A 15,173-nucleotide genomic window follows, 5' to 3' on the forward strand; every position below is an offset into this window, starting at 1 on the left:
CCAGCAAGCGACTGGCAACGTCCTCCTCCTACCAGGCTGGTTAAGAAAGAGGATGGGAATTCAGCAAAGAGATATTTGTAACGGGGGGCAGACCGGAGCCCCCCCGTTGCCAACAGGAGCCCCCAATGCCCTCGTATAATGACACAGAGGGCACAACCAGGCACCTCATCCCTCTCGTTTCTCCTTCAGCTCTCCCCCTCTGCCAAACACACCCGTCGTCCGGTTTTAAACGCACCGGGTATACCAAACAACAGTCATGCCCGGGTGGCCGGTTGCTCTGCCGCTCCAGTGAGTGATTTCCAGGGATGACGTGAAGCACAGCTGGCTCCTCGCTGCTCCAACTGGCAAAATGCTCAATATCCTGATGTTAAGCATGATAACCCTTTACCTGCAAAGGTGGGAGCCTTAGGGCTAAATTCAACTCTGCTTGCAAGTCTTCAACCAAGGCAGCAATGAAAGAAAGGCCCTGCGGTGTTTCGCAAGGCATAAACCCCCAAAAGACAGAGACCCGATTCGCCACACACACGAAGGACACGATGAATTACAAACTTAGCAGAGCTACCCTCTTATGCGAACACCCGCAGCAACAAAAGATAAAAGCTGAGAGCACCTCCTACAAGTAAATGTCCCAGGGTAGTAAGTAAATAGACCTCAGGGGTACACTTGCTGGTTGGACAGCCTTCATCCTAAAAATTTTACCTTTTCGCTCCAAAAGCCATCGTTGCACAACTATGAAGAAACACGTGGCTGTTTGTAGAGGGCTACAGAGGTCCAGGCGTTTCCCTCCTGCAGGTCTTTTTATGACGTTTTGAAGTTTGGGGAGCTGGTATTTGAGAGCGGTCACCCGCGCCTGCTCCCGCAGCGCCCAGACCAAACAGAAACCAAAGGGAACAGAGGAGCAAGCCCTGGCACTGCTCCTCATCTGGGCTGAGGACCCACACCTGGGGCAGCAGCCCTCAACTGGGCACAGCTGCAGCCATCGTTAGCAAAGCTGCTACACCAAAAAACGCTAATGGGGTTTCTACCTGTAAAATTCTGCAAACGCAGTTGACGCGGAACTTTTATTACACTAACGTGTTAGGCGTTACTGTTAATATCCTAGGGAGGCTGCTATATTACACTCATGTTCTTGCTCTTGTAGCAAAGTCCTGCTGCATGCATGGCTCCAGGTGAGGAGGTGGTGAGCGTGCCTGTACTGGGAAATGTGCTCGGACCAGCGCAGCCTCTAGTGGAAACCTGATGATCCTATCTAAAGAGTTGCCCTCGTTGCATCTGTGGGTGAGGCAGACGTAGCTTCCCCCTGTCTGAATTAGAGGCATGCATGATGCTCCGGCATCAGCGTAACTTAACTAACTCAAAGATCTTCTGCGTTTGCAAACCCGAACGTGACTCACCGTGTCCTTCCTTGGCCTGAAGCTGGGAGAGCTGTGGCCGAGTTTTCTCCGCGATACTCATGCATGCAGACCTTCCTGGGTACGGCTGTTCATGCTGAAAGAGTAGGGGGGAAAAAAAAACCATCAAGACAAAGAAATGTTCTGCAATCTTTCTAGATCTCAGCTAGCGTAGTTCCTTGCATTCCTCGTGTTCAGCGGGAAGCAGCAGACCCCTCGCTCCTGACAGTTTCGTAACTGCTGCTAACAAATCGGTACCCGTGCAAAGGGAATTGCCGGTCCCTCGTTCCAGAGACCCCCGAGGAACTGCTTCCGTTTTTCCGAAGGTGTTTTGCATCGTTTTGCAGATAGGGCACGTCAATGCTTTAATAACCTTTTGTGTCAGCTGCGGGGCAATTTGTCAGATGACGGGGGATGAGAAAATATACAAGGAGACACAGAACTTGGGTTAACTTACCTCCTCTTTAAAAACAAACACAGGTATATAGCTCCCTAAAGCTATATCCCGAAATCCTCTGGCACAACAATAGGCAGCTACAAGACTAAGCGGTGGGCTTATTATTTTTTTTAATGTTGAAGTAATGCTTGACCCTGCCTCCATTTTGTGATTAGCACTACTCACAACTTACTCAAATCTCGCCCAAAGAACCAAGGGACCTGCTGCGTCCACGGCCCCCAGAGAGGGCGAGAGCAGGGTAAATTCTGCCATTCTGACGAGTCCTACCCACAGCCAAAAGCGACCGATTTGCAGACAGGGTAAATCATTAGAGCATAAGGGGAAACAAGAATCTCCTTAAACCTCTTAGCGTGAAGCAGGCAAGGAAGCGACTCCAGGTAGCAGGGCTGCGCTCCTCCTTGCCGGCATGCAGCGTTATACCCCCTTAATCCCAAAATGTGATTTGCAGCTCAGGCTGGAAGGGGAGAGACGCGTGCCAGCGTTTGGGCTGCCTCTGAATCGACGTGAGCTACTCTTCCAGCAGACTTTTGCACGTGCCTACAAACGGTATGGACAGACAGTCATAGCCGAATGGGTTACAACCAACTGCCGCGTTACTGTCCCTCACCGGAGCTATCCAGTAAGCAACACTGAGCCACTGATTGACTGTCAATGAGACGCGCTAGTTTAACCCATTTCACTCCAACGAGCTCGGTGGGGCTTTTCCAACCTCACCAAGGCGAAAGCATCAGCGCTCGGTGCCGGTCTCAGTCCTGCCGGTGCTTCAGCAGTCACTTACTGTTACCTGACCGTGTTGCACTAACTGCAAGAAATAAGTTGACAGGGTGAGAGCTGACATTTCTCAGGAGAAAAACCTCTATTTTTTTAGTCAAAGCTAAGCTTATAGTAAGCGAGATAACACCTCCGAGGGTGTTCAAATGAAAATGTGATATGGAAAGCCTCCCGCTTACGCCTTTGTCCATTAAACCGAACCGACACTTTCATAGTGGTGTTGTTATTTGCCACTGTTATTTACTTGAATTTTTTATCTTGACCATCTACCCTCCTCTCTTCTTTGTGATCACAGTCATGGCATTATGCTCCATTCATTTCCCCTCGACCGCCTCCGCTGAGCGCGTGCCGCTATCAAACACGGTTGTAACTGCGATTCAGGGCTCATCAGAAGAAGAGGGAGAAAGGTATTTCTGCCTTGAAGAACTGTACCAAAAGCACGTGCAAAATGGTAAAATAGTAACGCGAGCCTTACCCTCTTCCCAGCACCTGCCCCTACTCAGATGAACACCACTGACGGGATGCGGCCAGACTCTCCTACAATATACGCCACGGGGAAAACCAAAAGCAGGACGCGGCAGAGCACGGAGCGCCGTTTCTCTTGCTGCGCCACCCAAATCTTGGCACGCTGGAAGACTTTTCTGATACATTGCCTAAACTGTAACTTCTAACCTAGAAACTCAAAAGTTTCTTTTAGGGCTGCTCCCACCACTCCAGAGGTTACAGTTTAGCAGTCCTGCAGCTCCACAGGGCAATTTATCCCGCAAACCGGACTGATGATGTGCTGTGGCAGAAATTAACGGTTCAGTGTCAGCAACCCCCAAAAGCACAGACCCATGTGGCTTGCTCACTCGAGAGCAACGCTGCCGCACGCGTCCACTCTTGCACGTGTTGGCAGGGTCTGAACTTTCAAAGTTATCCTAAGGTTTTGTGTTACCAAAACAGAAATCGCAAGCCTGTACGTACCATCTATGGCACTCTCTGCCCGGGGTTTGTGAAGGTTGCATACGCTTCTGGGTTTGCAGCGGGCTGGAGGATATTGCAGCTGCCCAGATGACCGGCAGCTAAAAATATTTATGCATACCCAGGAGCCTGCAATAGAGGTGATTTCTGGAGCGTGACTTAGGGCCTGATCCAGACCTCTTTAAAGCCTATGTTGAGCTCTGTCCCTCCATGCCTGTGATCCCTGGCTGCAAGACAGAAAAACCAGCACGCTGTCTCTCGCAGACTTTCCACCCACTATTCACTCCCCAGACTCCCTGGGGCAGGGGCTGTCGTTTGTTTGGTGTGTACAGGGCACGTTGCGCACCGGGGCGCCCTCTCAGCTGTAATGTACACGCTCGTGATAACAGCATTGGCAGCACAGAGCAACATCAGATCCCCGCTCTGGTACGATAGGTGGCCAACCCACCCCAGCCACACAGTGAATACAGAGATGATATGAGATGTAATTTGACTTCAGGCACTCTTGGTGTTTGTGTGCGGTTGTCGTACACGGGTACAATCCCACACACCTGTAATAACAGCTGAACCACATCACGTTCGTGTATCTTTGCTGCCAGTTTTCATAAGTCACAGAATCACAGGGCGGTTCACGATGGAAGGCACCTCTGGAGATGATCTGGTCCAGCCCCTGCTCAGGCTGGGTCACAGAGAGCAGGATTGCATCCAGCGGGGCTTTAAATGTCCCTGAGGATGGAGACCACAACCTCTCCAGGCAACCTGCTCCTGTATTTGACCGCCCTCGCTGCGGAAGAGTTTTTCCTCACACACAAACGGAATTTCTTGCGTTTCCCTTTGTGCCCATCGCCTCCCGTCCGTTCACCGACATGATGACTGATAAAGCGCTCTTTCTCCTCGCCGCACGCCACCAAACGAGCCCCGCACTTCTCAGAGCACTAGCAAGGCTCCTCCGGCCCCTCGACCCCGCTTCCCTCCTTCACCGCCGCCACCCCGGGCAAAGGCAACCGGGGGGTGGCGGCCCGGCCGCGGAGGAGGAGGAGGAGGAGGAGGAGGAGGAGGCGGGGAGGCCCGGCGCGGCAGGAGGCGGGTTTCCCCGCCGCAGCAGCGCCGCGCACCTGGGTGCAGCGCCGAGCCCCGACGTGCAGCACCGAGCCGGGAGCCGGAGCGAGGCGAAGCGGCGAGCATGGCGCGGGAGCTGAGCCAGGAGGCCGTGCTGGACTTCCTCTGCGGGGCCGGCGGCCGAGCCCCCAACGCGGCGCTGCTCCGCCACTTCCAGCGCTTCCTCCGCGACCCGGCGCTGAGCGAGCAGCAGCGGCGGGAGCGCCGCGAGTACTTCAAGAGCCTCGTCAATTCCCTGGCCACCGTCCACCCCGCCGCCGCCCCCGGCGCCTCCAAGGACATCGTCCTCCGCCGCAGGTACCGCGATCTCCTCGGCGAGGAGCTGCCGCCGCCGGAGGAACAGCGGGAGAAGGAGGAGAAAGAGAAGGAGCCGCCGCCCCGACGCGACCCCGACCGGCGGCGCGGCCCCCCGGGAGAAGCGGCGGAGAAGGGGCGGCCGGGCGGGGGGCAGCCCCCGGGGGCCGCCGTCGCGGGGGGCTGCGCCGCCCGGGGCCGCGGCGGCCCCTGCTGCGAGTGCCGCCGGGCGCACCGCGCTGCCGCCCGCCCGCCGCGCCCCGGGGCGCCGGCCCCCGCCGGGCCGCCCCGCTCCCGCTCCCCGCCGCCCCCCGCGCAGCCGCCCCCCTACCGGACTCGGCCGCTCTCCTCGGGCCCCGGGGCGCTGCACGCCGCCGGGCCGCCCCGCTCCCGGCCCCCGCCGCTGCCGTCGGGGCCTGGGGCGCTGACCCCCGCTGCGCCGCCGCGGCCCCCATCGCCGCCGCTGCCGGCCGCCGGGCCGCCCCCGCCCTGTGCCAGACCGTCCCGGTCCCGGTCCCCACCGCTGCCGCCGGGGCCCGGGGTGCTGCCTGCCACTCTGTCAGCCCCGTTCGGGTCCCCGCCACCACAACGCCCTAGAGGGCCGCCCCCGACCCGGTCCCTGCTACCGGGCCCCGGGGTGCCGCCCCCCGACAGGCTGCCTCAGCCCCGGTCTCCGCCACAGCCCCGCACCGGGATGCCCCTGCTGAAGGCCCCCCCGCCCCCGGCAGGCCCGGGGGGGCGCCCCCCCACCGCACCACCCCAGTCCCCCCTGCCGGCATCGGGCCCCGGGGTGCCGCCCCCCGCCGAGCTGCCCCTGTCCCGCTCCCCGCCGCCGCCCCCCGCCGAGCCCCCCCTACCCCGCTCCCTGCCGTTGCTGTCCGCCCCGGCGGTGCTGCCCCTGTCCCGGTCCCTGCAGGCACTCCCCGCCAGCCCCTCCCCGTCCCCACCGCTTTTACCAGGCCCAGAGGTGCTGCCCTCCACCCGGCTGCCCCCCTCACAGTCCAGGTCCCTGCAGCAGCTCCCCACCAGCCCGTCCCCATCCCCGCCCAGGAGATCCAGGGTGCTGGCCCCAAATGGACCAACCCCATCTCAAGCCCTGCTGCTGCACCCGTACCAAACCCTGCCACTGCCGTCAGGTCCTGGGGTGCTGCCCCCCACCAGGCCACCCCCCTCGCAATCCCCACCATGGTCCCCCGCCCAGCCACCCCCATCCTGGTCCCTGCAGCCACCCCCTGCCAAGCCACCCCCGTCCCAGTCCTCGCTGCCAGCACAGGGCCCCGCGGGGCCCCAGGCCCCAGCCAGCAGCCCCCCAGCACCGCTGCCTGTCTTCAGGAGCATCAGGTGCCAGCTTGCTTTGTTGGAGGTGCAGGGCATCACCCCATCGCTGCCAGATGAGCGTGGGCGGCAGCCCCGCACCATGCCCTCCAAGAGCTCCCCTAGGAACGTCCTAAGCCGGGGGCTGTTGGTGCCGCTGGGGCAGCGGGAGCACGCCTGGCTAGTGGCGGTGTCGGCGGGGTGCTGGGCTCGGGTGCGGGGGCTCTTCCTGGAAGAGCCGGAGCTGGCCCTGCAGCGGGACTTCATGTCAGGCTTCACAGTCCTCCACTGGCTGGCCAAGCACGGCGATGGGCCAGGCCTGCAGGAGCTGGCAGCGGCAGCGCAGCAGGCTGGGCTGGCCCTGGACGTGGACGCCCGCTCGGGCTGCGGGTACACTCCGCTGCACCTGGCTGCCATACACGGCCACCAGCTCGTCATCAAGGTGCTGGTGCTGCAGCTGGGGTGCCAGGTGCAGGTTCGGGACGGCAGCGGGCGCCGGCCCTGGGAGTATCTGGGCAGCTCCACCTCGGGGGAGATCTGGCAGCTCCTGGAGGCACCCCGAGGCACGATTATGTTCCCCACGCAGCCCCTGGCCCGCAGCGTGTCCTCAGTCAGCAAGGTCTCGCTGTCCGCTGGCAGGGCAGCGCTCCCCGCCTGCCTCAGGCCGCAGCACGGCCACGGGGCAGCATCCCACCGAACCGGCAGCGAGAGTGACTGAGAGACAGCTCCCTGGCATCCCCTGCCAGTGGAGATGGGACCTTGGTGGCCATCCCCCAAGAGGAAGCCAGGCAGGCAGAAAAAAGCTGTGAAACAGATTGAACCTATGGAAGAATGTACTTTTAAATTAATCCCACGAACTGTTGTCTGAGCCTCTCTGCCCTCCTTCCCATTTTTTGCTTTTCTACCAGTGGGAGGATGCAACGACTCTGCTGGAAGCACATCTGAACCCTTGGAAGACAAGTCCTGTGCACCCCACAGGGCAGGCACCAGCTGCTGGGTGCAGCCACAATCGCCAGCCTTAGTGGGACCGTGGGTTCGGGGTCTCAAACTCCGCTGTGAAGCTCACAGCCTGGCCCCAGCCAGGGCAGAGTGCTTGCTTTTGCTGACAGCAACAGATTGGTGTTGGTCCTGGGGTTTGCAAAACACTTGTTTACGCCGCCTGAGTTCTGGGGAGTAGCTAAGGCTGCGTCCCTTTTTAATCCCAGCAGACTAAGGATAAGTCCCGCTTTTAAAAATGCAGCTGATCAAGGTCCTTCTAGTTGAGAGTCCTCAGGGAGCAACTGGCTGTGGCAGAGGGTGGCAGCTGGAGAGCCCGGAGTAGAGGAGGGTGTAACACACCCACTCCATTTCTCAGCCCGTCTTGCCCACCAGCCCATGCAGAAAGGAATGCAGGGCAGCACCGCAGCCCTGCTCCTCCCCACGACTGCCCCATGCCTGGCAGCACCGATACTGCCCCCTCCTTCCTGCACCTCCAGTCCCTTTCCTCGCACCGCAGGACTAGGAAGCGGTACCCACGTTGTGGCTGGAGCCCTGTTCCCATGCCTGGGGATGGCAAGCGTCGCTGCAAGAATCTGCGTTGGGCAGAAAAGGAGCTGTGCCATGGTACGGGTCTCAGGCTTGTAGGGGGAAAGCAGTTTCATAACCAGAGCTGCATTTCCCCAGAGACCCCAGCCCTAAATTGCCTCATAGGTGTTTATGTGATGGGAATGGGTGGGATTGGGGGTCCAGGTGCAGGGAAGAGATGTCCACTGCAGTTATTCCTGAGAGCTTACAAATAGCAAGCCGGCTTTAGGAATCTCAGTGGATTACATGGGTCCTGTAACGTACTCTGCTCTCTGATTTAGCATCAACGAGCTTTTAAACGGTCAAAAAATGCAGTAGGTTAATCTTGTACCTAATCTGGCTCTCCTATGGATCCTTTATGAGGGCAGGAAGAGAGCTAAGATCCATGAGACAGGGGTACATCACCGATGATGCTCCTGCTGCTGGATGAGCCCAGTGATAGGACCAGTGGGTGTCAGTGCTTGTGAAACTAGGGCTGCTGGCTCTGCTTCAGCGGGACGCTTTGGGGCAGACCGGCGCGGTAGGTGGGACTGCTCATCTATTTGAGGCATGTGCCTAAATGCCTGCAGTTTCGGGGAGGAACGGGAATCAGGGCAGCAGAACCTGACCCTTGCATAACACGCGTGCTGGGGAATGCCTCGAGTCCTTGCTCAGGCACTAATTGAGGTCTGCGCTTTGCTTGGGGTTTATTTGAGGGAGGAACTCTTTCCTGCGGAAGGGAAGCTCCTTTGCCTGACTCTGTGGCCACAAAAGGTTGCGGCGTTTTCCCAGACTGGTTTTCTCCTTTTATAGGGGAAAGAGCTCAGTATAAACCAAGGCAGTCTCCTGTGACTGATCATTCCTTTCTGAGAGGACAAGACAAGCTTGGACTCATAAGAAATTCAGCTCCCATGTGGCCTCTGCACCATTGGCATGGACACCCGGAGGGTCCTCCGGGACCCCCCAACAGCAGGAGGAATCCTATATAGCTCCCTTCCTCTAGGATCCAGCTAGGGGTTATAGCCTAGATCAGCACAAACACGCAAAGCGGCTCTTGCCTGGTAAAACGCTCAAGTCTCTTCCACCACATTCAGAGCCACTGCCACAATTCACATCACGCACCAGGCTCCCTCGGGAAAGGGCTCGCTAAAGCCTTCCTTGAGCCTCGGCTAGAAGCTCTTAAAAGCATCCTGTTGATATCAGGGATGCCACCAGAGCCTTCGCGTACTGCGAGCTTCAGGGAAGAATCCCCAAATGAAAGAAGTTTGTGAGCTGACTAAGCTGTCTGGTGGGGAGCGTACTTTTGCTCCGCAGCCATCTACAGCTTCCGAAGAACAAGGTTTTCCCTTTGCCATCTCCGGTGTTGCTAAGACAGAGACTGAGAAGGACAGCGCTACCTTGGGATTCTCATTTTACAGCCTTTCCATGACCTTTCTCCGTGACGCAAATCTAAGTAGTGCTTTTTTTTTCTGCACACTGTTGCAGACCTCGTCTGTCATCTTTTTCAGAGCGCTTTTCTCTCCCTAGCAGTATTCAGAGTTCAGCAGTCTAACAACGAGCTGTGAAATCATTTTGTGACCGCTGTTTGCTCGCCTGTTGAGATGACACAGACAAGCTGCTTTCTCCAATTTTTAAATTGTAAAGCAACCCTTAGGAAGTCTGAAATGGCAAAAAAACCTTTCCCTACTTGATCCATTCACCAATTTATCACCCTAGGATTACTGAGGAGCTCTTGGACTGCTGACATTGGTAATACTGCACAGCTCCTACACCACACTTTTTAAAAGCCGTCAGTCACTGCTTGTGGGAATAACCACTCCTTTAACCCACAGAAAGCCTCGTCCTCCAAGTTTTCTGCTGGTGAAATAAGCAACGGAGAGGGTGAAACCCATCTCCAGCCTATTGTAGGAGGCAGGGCCAGATCTTTCATCAGCTGTGCCTGGAGAAATCACACTGCCGCCCTGGAGCATCAGGGAGGGCGATGCAGGCATCGCAGGTCCAGTCCCCCAGAGATAATCCACCCCTGGATACACAGGCACGCAGCCGGAGCATCTCCGTTGCAAAGCGCTCCTGACCTCCTTGCTACTTACTCATCAGCCTGCCTGGCCCTTTCCACACCCATGCACGCTGCCGTTTCCTCATTGCGGGTGGACGGGGCTCCTTGCCTCACACCCTCTCCAGGCATCTGATTTGCACCACCCTGAAACACAGGACATGTCATGGATTAACGCACAGCGGGACTCTGCCCTCTCCTGTCATTGCTTTTGAAAAAAACACACCTCCCACTCGACAGCTGCTGATGATAAAGTCCACCTCTCTGCTCTCCTGTGCTTATCTCTAACCAACTGCTTTGCACTCTGAAAGCCACGTCCTTCAAAGCAGCGGGGTGGTTTTTCATGCAGTAGCCTTTGCCCGTCACATACTGTCAAGCCTGTGAACTCTGAGCCTTACCAAGTTATAGTAAAGGTAACCCCGAAAGCACAGTGCCCCTCTTCTCACCACCTCCCTGCTCCTGCGGCACATGCTTTCACACCCACTCATTAGATTGCTAAAAGCCGACAGCACAGCAGAGCTGCATGTTCATCTCCTGCGGCTTCTGTTAAGGTCTCGATTACGTTCCCGAATTGTGGCTCTGATGAGACTCCTGCTGCAGCCTTTACTAACAGAAGTTGCACAGGTGAGCTAGCAGTCTGATGCGACTGCTCAGCTATTAATGAAGTCTCCTTGTTAGTCACCAACTGCCCTTCGCCTCTAGGGTCTTTGTCACTTCAGCCCAACAGAACGGCTCCTTAAACCACAGGAGTTTGCAAGACTAGCGCTTAAACTAGCAATCGTTTATGCTGAATGGGGTCAACCCAGCACAGAAGGGGGAGCACGTCAACTTGAGTCCCTTTTTGTCACAGAGCTGTTCTTGGAAGATACGGAGCTCCTCCCGCTCCGCAAATCAAAGCTTACCATCTGAGAGGAGCTTCCCATCTACCGACACACCAAATGTACACTAAGCTTCCCAATCTGAGAGCAGCAAGCTGGTAACAAATTGCCATGCTTCAGTTTTGGTTTTTTACAAGCCTGTGGACAAGGACCGAATGCTAGAGCAACGGTGGGATCCCAGCTCAAACAACCCCAGGGGCTTTCATGCAATTAAAGTGTTCTTGGGTAAAGCAGATGAGCAATATAGCAGAACATTGCTAACTTAAGCTAACGGCCAGCACACCTTTTGTATCAGAACACTTTCTGAAGCGGTGAAAAAGTGAACTTACAGAATTAGAAAAAAACATATCAAAGAGTTTATCGCACAAAATGCCCTCTTTTTCCTACTGTGACAAATGTCATTGAACTTATATATATAACTCTGCAGTGAGAAGAATGCCTTGCACGCTTTCAACAAGTAATAAGAGAGCCCCAATTACTACTAAACCTCATTAAAACTAGAATTTCTCATGACTACATGTACTGCAAGTAGTAACAGATGGCAGAGAAGCAAGGTGGGTTTTACAAGAAGAAAAAAACCCAATTAACTGTACAATTTTTTCTAGCCTAAGTTTCTCCATTAAAATGAGAATTGTTAGCCCTTCAGGGGAAAAAATTTTGCTTTTGGACACTGAAAAACGCTAAAAGTTGAATTCTCAGTTTAGCTAAATTACTATCCCTCATCCCCAATGTGAGGCTATATTTAAGCAAATGAAACTCGTTTTACCATTATTAAAAAGAAAAAAAAATAATTTAAGATATCAACTTAAACTACTTTAGCAAAAATATTTAATGGTAATATATTAAAGCAAACTATCAAAACATTTTTTCTCAGAATACTTGAAAAAACATTTATTAAATTAAATTGTCTGTCTTCAAAAATCAAAACCATTGAAACAAACAATAACGGTCCCACCTCAAAAACTTCTAAGAGTACTTAAAAATGTTCTTCCCTAGCCTACATGTCCCCAGTCAGAAGCATAACCCCCACACCTGAAAAAAATAATGGCACCTATCCCCTTATGTAGCCTCAGTGCTGGGTGAGACCTGCTTAAAAGGAGGCTGGGAAAGGTTTGTTTTTTTTTTTATCATGTATGGTGGTTTTCTTTTGAAGCTGCAGTCTTGATAGAGCTTACCTGGAGAGCAGCAGGGTAGCAAAGTAAGGAGAAAGAAAAACTAGGAGATATTCAGAGTATTTTTTTGTGGCTGAGGGATTGTGGTTGTGGGCTATTAGCGTTAATTTGGGGGGGGGAGAAGGTAACATTTTTATTTCACTTTTACAAGAAACTTAAAAATGATAAATGTGGGGGTAGGGAAGGTCTAGTGCAAAGCACTTAACTGTTGGCTTAAGAAAAAAGCAGTGAAAAGGAGAGGAAGACTTCAAAAGCTAGAAGGGGAACAAGCAAAGGAAGGTATTACAAAGGACAGCAAATCAGAAGAAGAAACCTAAGTTTTCCTTAAGAGGTGGTGAGCGGGGAAGAAATTCCTTGTACCATCTGAGGGTTGGTTTTGGGTGACTCGGGGAGAGGTGTTGCAGCCTTCTGTAGGTCAGTGGTTTTGTACACCAAATGCTATGGATAGGAGGCTTGGTGCTGAGGTGCTGTTGTGTTCAATACCTAACCAAGCATGGCAAGTGTAGTGCAAGAGCTTGTTTATACAGACACAATTGAGTGATCTTGTATAGGTTATGCTTTTTTCATTAGAGCGCTTAATTTGACCTGGTAGAGCAACCTTCTTTCTGGATGGTTTACATAAGCCTAAGGCTCACAGTACTTGAAATCTGCATTGGATTTTGGCAAAGTCAAGACACTTAAGCTTCTAATGTCAATAAGGACTTCCCTACTGTACAGCCTGCTTATAAAATACAAGCAAAACAAAATCTGTGTTTGTGGAATACCCCTTTACTCTCCTGTTCGTTTCCGTAGCTCTGATGGCACTGAAGGAAAGCACAAAACTGCTTATGGCAGGTGGGTCTGATTCAGATTTCTGATGCTTTTGTCTCTTTGTGACAGTGTTGGCTAGGCAGATATGTTTTATGTGTTCAAAGGCCACAAGCTATTTACAATGAATTTTTTTAAGAAGTCATAGTTTCTGTTGTGAAGGAAACACCCATCAAAACTATTCAGAAGTTGCTCCCCACAAGGATGTCGGTCTGTGGGGACTGGCCTCAGTTTGCATTTCTAATGCTGCCATGGGAAGCAATGGCCACAATCCTTCAAGATGTGTCACAGCAGCTTCCCCCCTGCTGCTGGGCCGCTGCCAGAATACTTATTGGTTTAAGTCTTTTCTTTCAGTTTTCCTGAGACGCAGCTCTAGACTTGAAGAATGTTCTGATGAATCTGATACCAGAAGAGGTGTTTTACAGTCCTTAATGCAGCCCAGAATATTCTAGTGAAAGTGGGGATTAGAAGAATTTGCATTAGTGCGTGTCTGGAGCCTGGAGTCCCGTAATAACTTGGCAGGGAACAACAAGCTTTGTACAGCCAGGCACAGAGCAGGCATTAACACAGGTTGTCCAAAGTCCGCATGGGAGTTGCATGCTACTGGTAAATAGAGGAGATTGCTTAGTGGAAATGGGAAGGTCTTGTGCCTTGCTTACAGGGAGGACAAGACCTCTCGGGCCTTGTGCTCCCTCCAGTAACAGGTACTTCGCCCTCCTTATCTCCCTAGTCTTTCTCGCACTGCCTGGTGATAGTATCTAAAGGGCAAGGATTTGGGCTGCTCTCTTATCAGAGGTAAATGAGCGTGTGGGCTTGCAGCCTTTGTCTAAAGGGGTGCCAGCAGCCTTGCTGTTTTGGCACCCTGTCCTTGGCCACCAGGAGCCAGCACTTAGTCCTGTGGTTTGTTTCTTCTCCTGGCCCTAGAACAAAATGGGGAGCTGATAAGGCTGAGGGCAGGGTTTGTCCTCAGAGCCAGGTGGTTTGCAAGCCTGCTGGTGGCCAGGGGAGGCACTGGGGCTCCAGAGCAGAAGGCCAAGGGAAAAGCAAGTGCTGCTGCTCCCTTGCAGCCTGCAGGGCTTTGGTAGAGGCTATGCAGAGCTTGGGGGCAGCAACAGTCCCTCCCGTGTGCCATCACTGGTTTCTTATCCTGCAGCTTCAGCCTCCTTGTGACTTTACCCAAGGGAAAGCCTGCCTGCCACTGGGGATGCTTCATATCCCTGCCTGGCTACGCCAGTGCCGCTGGTTCAGCCCACACGTGCTGCGTCCATGTACGCAGGCTGGGCAACCGAGGTGGGACCCTGTGCTGTGACCCCGACTTGGCCCGCAAAATCGCACTACATTGAGGCCGTGTCCCTTACCCAGTGTCTCTGCTTGTGCCAAGGGGCGTTGAGTCACCCCAAAGGCAGGAAGCCCTTTGCTAGGCATGTGCTGAATATTATTCAAGAGTATAAAATGCAAATTCGTGCAAACATTGGAAGGGAATTAACTCTTATATAAGAAAACATGTATAAAACAGTCCAACTGCATTAGGAAATAATCTTGCTGTTTTCCTTCCTACATAGCTTCTTGTCTTAAAATACTTCATCAGCTGAGCTTCCAGCTCTGGTCGTGAGTCATAACATCAGTGACAAAGAAGGTAAAGCCTGAATCTTATGTTAGCATGGTTTTTTTGCTGGAGGTTTATAAGCTACGAGCCTGTTAAATTGTAGTAGTTCTCCCCATCTGTGTCCAGGTCACTACAGTCCATAGGCAAAGGCAAGGCATGTACCACAGCAGCAGGACAACAAACCCAAGAAGCTGACAAACCCCATCAGAAATCCCTATATATAAAGCTTCTTTTCTGGAGGGGGGGGGGGGTGAGCAATGTTGTTTCATAACACATAGTATGTGTATGTCAAAACACATCTGTTTCCAGGAAAAGATGAGCCATTGCATGGCCCTGTACAAAGTTGTAGGTCTCATTGATTAGACGTGGCTTAAGTGTTTTGGGGTGTGGGGGGGAAAGCAATGAAATGCTCTTGCCGAGGCAGGGCAGCTTCCAGGCAAGCGGCTTTAATAAACACCATCTACAGGAGGTCAGTAAGCCTGGCAGTCTTGCTTCCAGGTTAAGATGCGCAGATGGGCATAGTCAAGGGTAGTTGCACATTTTTCTTTGCGTAAACAACAGAACTGGTTGAGTCATCTGCTGAATGGCATGCTCAAGGGAAATGCAGATCTTTCAGTTCAGGAGTTATTTGCATTCGATTTGGATTTTTTTGCGTCTTTGCTTTTCAAATACTGAATAGATCATTTAAGCAAACATCTTGCAACTCTCCCCTCTCCTTGGTTTCTCGTGGCTGTTCCTTGTACGGCTTGCTTATTGATTTAATGTTGGATGGCTTTGTAGCTGCTGGATGGTCTGTGCTGGAGATG

At 53.5% G+C, this 15,173-nt stretch overlaps 1 protein-coding gene across 3 annotated transcripts; it reads left to right on the top strand.

Annotated features, from left to right (window-relative positions):
- Window positions 1–4,765: 4,765 nt before the first annotated feature.
- SOWAHB (sosondowah ankyrin repeat domain family member B) lies at window positions 4,766–7,027 on the top strand. 3 transcript variants are annotated; one of them, XM_087737898.1, is made up of 2 exons: window positions 4,766–6,139; window positions 6,236–7,027. In XM_087737898.1, exons 1-2 carry the CDS (start codon window positions 4,766–4,768, stop codon window positions 7,025–7,027), a joined length of 2,166 nt encoding a protein of 721 aa, XP_087594024.1. The 3 variants fall into 3 exon arrangements, with proteins under 3 accessions (XP_087594024.1, XP_087594025.1, XP_009475470.2); XM_087737899.1 differs by having other exon boundaries at window positions 4,766–5,523; window positions 5,620–7,027; XM_009477195.2 differs by having other exon boundaries at window positions 4,766–7,027.
- Window positions 7,028–15,173: the final 8,146 nt, after the last annotated feature.

This window comes from Nipponia nippon, unplaced genomic scaffold (assembly GCF_047370975.1).
Source record: "Nipponia nippon isolate SJK-2023a ecotype South Korea unplaced genomic scaffold, ASM4737097v1 scaffold_6, whole genome shotgun sequence".
In the NCBI taxonomy this organism is placed as follows: domain Eukaryota; kingdom Metazoa; phylum Chordata; class Aves; order Pelecaniformes; family Threskiornithidae; genus Nipponia; species Nipponia nippon.